The 8,436-nt window shown below is 44.8% G+C and overlaps 1 protein-coding gene across 1 annotated transcript; it reads right to left on the minus strand.

The window, feature by feature from the left end:
- Positions 1–229: 229 nt before the first annotated feature.
- On the minus strand, positions 230–7,820 carry ETFBKMT (electron transfer flavoprotein subunit beta lysine methyltransferase). Its single transcript, XM_065829442.2, has 4 exons — positions 7,717–7,820; positions 5,030–5,492; positions 1,876–2,006; positions 230–1,159 (listed from the first exon to the last, which is right to left on the minus strand). The coding sequence occupies exons 2-4, from the start codon at positions 5,347–5,349 to the stop codon at positions 795–797; spliced, it is 816 nt and encodes a 271-aa protein (XP_065685514.1). The 5' UTR covers positions 5,350–5,492; positions 7,717–7,820; the 3' UTR covers positions 230–794.
- Positions 7,821–8,436: the final 616 nt, after the last annotated feature.

Below are 8,436 nucleotides of genomic sequence, written 5' to 3' on the forward strand. Positions count from 1 at the left end.
AGGAGTAGTTACATCTATACAGTCCTAAAATGACATTTGGCCCTTTGAAGGCCACTGTGAGGCTGATGTGGCCACTTGTGAAAATGGATTTGACGCCCCTGCCCTAGGGGATAAAGTTACTCTGTAGCTATTGCCATTTAGTAACTTTCCACTTACTAAAAACTTTAGCTGGAGTTCAAGAAGAGTATTTCAGATTTGTGTGCAACTCCTAAATAATCACTCTGGCAACTTCAAGAAAGAGTAAATTTTTATTATAGAGGGGAGGTGGGAGACTTAAATTAGTTACTTTGACATTCAGAAGAGATATCCAGAAAAAGAGCAAGGCACTTTTAGTTGAGTATAGTATGAGCTAATGGTCTAGCAGAGAGATTTATGAAGAAGAGCAATAATTTTCTCTGTAAATAAGCTAAAAAAGTCTGTGAAAGCAGTGCAGTAATTTTTCAGGCCCCTTCTTCCTCTCCCCACAGCAGTACGCTGAATGTCTAAAACATTTCACAATCACGTCAGAGAGCAAGACTGATACATGAATTTACATGGAAAACATCAAGCATGCGAACTCTTACATGTAGCTTGGTTTTGCATTTGCACTTCAGTGTAGGCCCCTTTGAATACAGTCTGCACATAGGTTGTACCTCAAATGGAGCAAAAGCCTCAGTGAGTATGACTGTAATCAGTACAGTGAAGGTAATCTACTTCGCGTCAACAGGTATGTCCCATGTTTAATTCCCATTTTTATTTTACATACTTACAAAAAAGCCAACCAAGTGAGACAAAATTCATTAAGAAAGCCAGCTTCAACAACTTTCTAAGCTATTTGAGGGCTGATAACTCCAGACGATACTTGATGTTAATCCATTGTTTTCTTGTCTAGTATACTCGGGAAGTGAATATTCAATAACTTTGTGCAATTGACTGTGAATACTGTGGCTTAAAAACTGATGCCTGCCAGGGTCACCAATCAGCACTTCAGTTTGCTGTATCCTGATGCATTTCCTCAGCCAGTGATGGAGACCATCAGCAAGTTGTTCATCATAAAACATATCTCCTAGAACAATGAGGTCCCAGTTTCCAGCCTCCGAATTAATGATGTTCTTAATAGTGATGGGGAAGGGATTCAGGTGGTTCAGTTCACAGTTCAAGATCATTGCCATTCCTGCAACTGAAGAAGAGTAGAATGAAGAGTAGAAGTAGAATGAAAATTACATTTTAGGATTCTGCCATTCAGCCTTCTTACAAATTTCCTTGACAAATCTTTCAGTTTCATCTAAATATTTTTGTTTCTCTTATCTAGGGACTTCCACAGTTTTCATTATGGGTCAAAATCTGGCATGATGTGATGCAATTTTATGCTCATTGCACCATGACACAGGCAAGAACTATTCCTGGCATCAGTACCAGTGGAAACCAAGCATGGAATCATCCAGCCAAAATATCCAACTGCCTTAATCTACAGCTATACTTCCTTCTTAGCCAAGGAAAAATTAAATTATGAATAAACTGAATTTGTAAGTCAATTATGGGAAAATCTGGGGGGAAAAAGGCAAAAATCTAGGCCCTAACATCATAAAGTGCAGGAGAATGCCATGGTCCTGCAGAGAAGCCAACTTGCTGTCTGCACTTAGAGTTCTCTTCCAAACCAGCCATGATGGTGTAGAGGAAGCGTTTGAGAGAACCTTTGCTTTTTAATTCTTTCTAAGGAGCTATGGAAATATACTCGATGCGAGAGATGCTGGCAAAATCCATTAACCTTTTTAGCATTCTTAGAAGGCTGTTTAGAACCTGAATTTCTCACAAATGCAGCAAAGAAAAGCCACCGTAAATGTCCTTTAAAAAATAATAAATATCTTCACACAGAGATGAAAATAAAGGCCTTACTAGGGTCGATGTCATTAGCAAGGACTTGTGATGCACCACTCATCACAGCAGCTATTGCTGTTGCTCCACATCCACTTCCAAGATCCAAAACTGACCGTCCTTTAACAACACGTGGATTATCTAAAATGTACCTGAAAAGAAAAATATGTTACAGCAATTAGCAAGATTATGCACATTTCTCAGTTTTGCATTACACTACAGAAGAGTTCACATCATACATGTAATGAAGCATGGTATCTTAAAAACAGTGTTCGATGTGTGCAGCTGATACATAGCTCCTTATTTGCCTCTGCTGATATAAAAATTAAGAACCATCGTCTTTCTTCCTTAGTTTTCATTCCCCAAACAAGAAGAAATCCAGCCAAGTAAGCAACATTTTACTTCAATCAGCTCCTTCTCTGACAGGTGTGCTTATCTAATAAATAGACACAAACTGCAAGGTGACTAAAATGCTTGATATCAGAAATAAGGATGTAAAGATTTGTAGAAATTAAAAGGAATCTGACTGAAGAAATGCGAAGATGTATTTGCAGAGAATGTTGCACCCATCAAAAGACAAGGCTTCTACCCATTGATCTAAAACACTGCTTTTGCAACTGCTTGGAAGAAGAGGAATTTCTCCTCTTTCTTTTCCTGAGCTGTGCAGACACAGATGCAAATTCTTCTAGTCTGTTTAATGTTGCTCCTGAGTAGCAAGAAGAAAATGAGAACAAAGCAGCAGTGAGCAGAAAGAGCGTCTTCATCTAGTTGCTGACACCTGCCTGAGGAATCAACAAGCAAAAACCTCTAGGCTGGGAAATGAGAGGAACTGACAGAAGACAAGCAGCAGTTATTGTTAAATGCTACGAATCATATAACTGTTACTGAGGGTTCAGAACTTTAACAATTGCCTTGAAATTCAATCTTCTGCAAAGGAAAAGGCCTAAAGTGACAGGGAAGAGCATGAGGTGACATAAATTACTGCAATTGCCATAAATTTACTACCAATTGCTATACAGTAGAAACAGGAGAGGATTCTACATTTGTGTTGTCTTCTGGCGTGGAGGCTGATGGCTGACTCCTCATGCTGGGCTACTGGTGAGCAGAGCTTTTGCAGGTGGGTTCCAATGCAGACAACTGTAATGGAAATGTGAAGATTGGTGTAAACGGCAAATGGATGGGTGGAAATGTCTGGGCCTGAAAGCACCACTAGGAATGGCAGAAGGAGGCCTAATAAGAATGTCAAGTGTTAATGTTACCTAGATCCCAGCACCTTTGTATACAGATTCCTAGGAGCACGGGCTAGGAGAAAAAAGACAACCTACTGTCAAAATAACCAGTTTGAGCCATTATGAGATGATAGCAGGAAGGTTGAGACCAGGACTGAAGCTACAAAATACCCAGATCAGAAACCCAGGAGACATGAGGAAGGCTTGACATCCCATGCCTCTTGTCCTTCATGTCATCACATAGAACCCTACCAGACAGCTTGGACATGCACAGCTTGGTGCTTTTGAGTATGTGAGTTTGGATCCAATGAGCAAAACTGGGTCAGTGTTAATGAAAAAGCACCTTCTCCTATGAGGTCTGCAGCATTATTTGCTACTTTGAAGACCTACAGATGCTCTCAAGGTCACCCAGGCAGGACATCAGAGGCTCAGCATTTCAGATGTTTGGCAACTCTCCCCCTGAGGCCACCACTCCTCTGAGGCCAGCCCCTAGCTTCGCAACAGCGCAGAGGACAGGGGTGCAACCTCCACAAAAAGCATTTCATTTCCCCTTTCTAGGGGCTATGCTTGGATCTGCAATGACCTTCCAGCAGTAACTTGTGTAGAGCATGACCTGGCCCAATGCTGCAAGTGCCATGTTTCCAGCTGAGCGGTTCTCAAGTTACCGCTAATGATGGTGGTGACTTAGGACAGCTGGAACCAACTGTCCCCCCTGGCACAGACACAGCACATTACGCTGCTGCTGGAGCCTGCTGTCTGCCGTGCTGGGTTAACGGAGTGTCTTGGATTACACCAAGAGGAACAGCTTCAAACAGAAGACTCCTCGTGGTGTAGAAATGCCAACTGTGAAACAAGCAGGGTTATGGAAGCAGCATGTTCTCATGCTCCCTTTTTCTTTCTACTTCTCCAGATGATGCAGCTGATTTCTGAGATTCCCAATACATCAAAGCAAGTGCATAAACGATAAGTCAACAAAGTGGTGAAATGCCAGATAATTATTATTGCTACCCAAATATCTGGGCATATGAATCATATGATAATAAAATGTAGAAATACCTAATTCAATTATGCAACATTCAGGAGCACTGTAGTTTATCTACATGGCAGGCTAATCAACTCACACTTTAAGATTCATCTTACCCTGCTCAAAAATGCCTTTCTATTTTATGCTTTCTTGCAGAAAAACAACAAACCCCAATTCAGATCCTTCCCTTTCATCCATGTGGGTAATGTCTGACAGCTTGTTCTTTGCTGTAACAATTAGAAACTTTTTCTGCTGTTCAAAGTGAGAGATTGGATTTTACAGGATAAAAGAACTCTTAACTAGTTCCTGGAAATCAGGAACATTAAAGACATTTTGACAGGAAGTGGCCAAAATGAAAATTGGGTTCTGACATCACTAAAAGACAGCCACAATAAGGCTCAACAATGAGGCTGCTGAAATCCTAAATGAGGAAAGTGATTCAGGCTAACCAGCACTCCCAAGTGCATCAGCATAAACCTACTTTTCTCAACAGACCAGACGCACATCTGCACTCCTGTCTGTCTCCTACAAAAAAAACCACCAAACCACATGTATGACAAAAAAACAATCCTCCTGTTTGGAGTGACAATGAGCAATAGAGTTAAACACCTTACTAGGTTTTGATGGCAACTGCACAGCCCTTCCACAGATCCAAATTCAGCCCCATTGTCAACACATGCATCACCACTGAAAACAATAGATTTCAACTTAAAGAGCTGTAAGTTATTCTATATGCTGCAGGTGCTGAAACTTCCCTACCAAGCACCAGAGATTGCGTCTCTCCTGTGTAATCAGAGGAGAGTATGGATAATGCGTTCTCATACAGGGCAAATACACATCGCTATGAATTACTATAAGCAGAGCCAGGTCTGACATCCTGGCCTGCAGCAGGTTGGACTTTTTGGTCATGAATGGTGCGTACCTTGAGAGGGCTTGGCCTCCTGGCCAGTAAATTGCCCAGAACGGGTCCCCATAAGGCCACAGGTCAGGTTTTTCCTTCCAGAACCTGCAGTGAGGGGTGAGGAGGCGCAGTCGTATCTCTGGCGTGAGGTTCCCGCTGCTGGTGACCTCCGTGTTCTCCTCCAAAAACGCCCTCACCTCGGGGTCCAGAGACTTGCTGGTGCTCCAATGGCAGCAGCGCTTCCAGCGCAGAGAGGGGCCTCCCCTCCTGCTCCTCCAAGCCTTGGCAAAGGTGGTCTGCCTGCCCAAGAGAAGGAGCCGCTTCCAGCTGCGCAAGGCCATGTCTCCCCAAGGACAAACCCTCCCCAGGAGAGCTCAGAGCACAGCCTATCTGATGAGTACAGCAGAGGATGAGGCAGAAGGCTCCAAACGAACTCACAGGATGTTGTTTTTCATAGCGACAGACAACGCACGACAGACAATTCCTGAAAGGAGAACAATGCTACATAAGTCATGTTTCTTCAGTGATTTCAAGGCTATGCCCCACCAGGGCTTTAGGAAGAAGAGGTCCATGTGCTGTTGTGTAACTGTGAATATGTGCCTTGCCCCTGCCTGAAGAGCCTTTGAAGTCTGAAAGAAGTGGTATTTAAGGAAGAAGCTATCAAGAGACCCATTCAGGAGAGTGCTATAAACATAACCCATGACAAACAACCAGTTAGCAGGACAGCTGATCCTCTGAGTATCCTTACCAAGCAGTGGCATGAAGAGAGAACAGCTGCTTTCCTGCCTTCCTGCTCACATCTCCTTCATCCATCCTTTAATATTCCCTTAACTTTTTTCCTTCCTCATCTTGCTCTCTAATTTCTTTTCAATAACTTGCAGTTACTTGCTTCAGGGCACAGCTTTCGAACCTCCCCTACACTGATGACCAGAGAAGCATTTAAGGCCTGTGCCTCCACTACAGTATGACTGCAAGTAGCAACAGAGACAAGGGAAACTGCACTCACTATTTTGCAATTGTTTTCTCTCTTCTGCAGTGGTTTTAATGAAAAAGCAGAATGATGCATGAAGAAAGTCAGCTTCAGCCCACTCCTGCCTATTTTTCACAACAGAAGAGTTGTGGCCAGTTTCACCATCCAGGCCTGTGCAGGTTGCCCTTAAAAAACTAGGCAAAGGGACAACAGGAATATATGAGGGAGCTGGGGCTCTTTAGTTTGGAGGAGACTGAGGGGTGACCTTATTAATGTTTATAAATATATAAAGGGTGAGTGCCACGAGGATGGAGTCAGGCTTTTCTCAGTGGCAAACAATGATAGGACAAGGGGCAATGGGATCAAGCTGGAACACAAGAGGTTCCACTTAAATTTGAGAAAGAACTTCTTCTCAGTGAGGGTAACAGAGCACTGGAACAGGCTGCCCAGGGAGGTTGTGGAGTCTCCTTCCCTGGAGACATTCAAAGCCCGCCTGGACACATTCCTGTGCGACCTCACCTAGGCGTTCCTGCTCCAGCAGGGGGATTGGACTAGATGATCTTTTGAGGTCCCTTCCAATCCCAAACATACTGCGATACTGTGATACTGTGATATGCTAATAAAACAAAGCCTTCAAACTTCATTTATCGTTACTTCATTTTTCCTTTATCTGTCCGTATCTTTAGTAAAAATTCATACGCTTTTAGTGGCATTTTTGTTACGTGCTGGGCTCTGCTTTAGGGGCTGGGTTTAGCTCCATCACTTACTACAATGTTAAGCTGTGACCCTCCTGCCAGTAACACTCTGCTGTTTAGGCAAACAGTCCAGTTAAGTCTTTGTTTAAACCACTGGCTAAAGGCTTTGACTTTGAATTTCTATTACAAATAAATACATGTCACCAAACCTTTTGCATTTTTCCACATTTGAGAACGCCATCCAGCAGAGTCCATGCAATTAATAAATGTAATTAACGATTGCCTTCCTTCTTGAAGGCAGAGAGCTATATAATCCCCATCTGCCTAGGGGAAGCATGAAGTTAACTGAAATCAATCAGAGACATCAATCTTGTCAGCTAATACCTTATGCTGGTTTTTCCCCATGAATTGCTGCAAATTAGCAGGGCTGCAATTCGGCAGCGTGTATTTTGCATTGCCTGTCATGGTGGTTACTCTTTTAAAATTGATGGTCTGTAGAGAAACATCTGCCAAGAGCATTTTGCTCAAAACGCCAAACTGAGCTTAAGCGCTCGGTGCGGGAAGGCGTCAGGATGGATATCCTTGTGTTTTAACACTCCTGGCCTTGCCGTCTTATTGGGAATACAATCAGTGGGTGAGCAGAACTTGGAAAATGGGACAAAAAAAAAGAAAAAAGAAGTGTGATTTATGCTTTTTTTTTTTTTTTTTTAAATAAAAAGAGGAGCAGGTGCCATTCAAGGCATAACCACACAGACCCCTTGCTTCCCATCGGGGGAAGCCAGACCCGACCAAGGTCAAAGGCTGCCTGCTTCAGCTCCCGGTCACCCAGCCCCGCGGTCACCAGCGACCCACCCGCAGCCCGGGGCGACCCGCCGGGACACACCGCCCCCAGCCCGGCATCCCCAGTTTGTCACCCCGGGCCGGCCCTCCGGGAGGGGGGGGCGGTGGGGAGGCAGGGGGAAGGGGAAGAGAAGGCCGGGGCCAGGCCGCACCGCCCCCGCCGGGGCGGGACCGGGGCCGAGGAGCGCCCGGCCCTCACTTACCGCTGCTCCCGGCCGCAGCCGCCGCTTCGTCCCGCCCCGCTGCGCTGCGCGGGGGCCGGGCCGAGGCGGGCCGGGGCGATTGGGGCCGGGATCCCCGCCCTCCCTTAAAGCGGCAGCGCCGCGGAGCGTGAGGTACCGGTCCCGGCTCCGGTCCCGGCAGCTTCTCACGCTGAAGTGTTCGCTGGTGCTGGGAGTTGTTTTTTACCAATACCGCAGCGCTTGGGCGCAGCGGCCAGGCCCTGCCTTTCTCTAAATGCGGGTCACTGCTCAGTGTCATGTGCTTTCTCTGGTCCCGCTTCATTTAAATTAGCTTTTAGAAGACTTGTGACAATGTAAACTAGCTCTGTATTTTAAAATGGTAATAAAAATCCACATGGGAAAAGGAGTGATAACACACATCTGAATTTGACAGCAGAGAAAATTTGGGGTTTTTTTTCTTTAGCACATCAGATCAAAGGCACTGTAAAATGTTCTATGGCCTAACCAAGGTTTCCCGACCTCTTTGTTACAGCAACAGCTGTTGAAGGTGCTGGCCACAAAAGACCGGCCAGCCAGTGCTGGGTCTGTTACTTGGCCACGCTGAACCTCTGTCTTCCTTCCATGTGTGTCTCTTCCCTGTGCCCTGTCTATCCCGCTAACAGAAGGTGTTTCATAAAGGTGAACCCAATCTGAAATCACATTGCTTTGGAATCGGGTCCATCTTTTTGAAACAAGTCTGAT

Source organism: Patagioenas fasciata, chromosome 1 (assembly GCF_037038585.1).
Source record: "Patagioenas fasciata isolate bPatFas1 chromosome 1, bPatFas1.hap1, whole genome shotgun sequence".
Lineage (NCBI taxonomy): Eukaryota > Metazoa > Chordata > Aves > Columbiformes > Columbidae > Patagioenas > Patagioenas fasciata.

Bases quoted from the DNA above. Each gene is read 5' to 3' on its own strand.
- ETFBKMT (XM_065829442.2), bottom strand. From the start codon at position 5,349: ATGGCCTTGCGCAGCTGGAAGCGGCTCCTTCTCTTGGGCAGGCAGACC. The intron at 2,007-5,029 runs GTACGCACCATT...TTTTCTTTTCAG, and splicing joins GGAGGCCAAGCCCTCTCAAG to GTACATTTTAGATAATCCAC. The intron at 1,160-1,875 runs GTAAGGCCTTTA...ACTCTTCTTCAG, and splicing joins TGCTAATGACATCGACCCTA to TTGCAGGAATGGCAATGATC.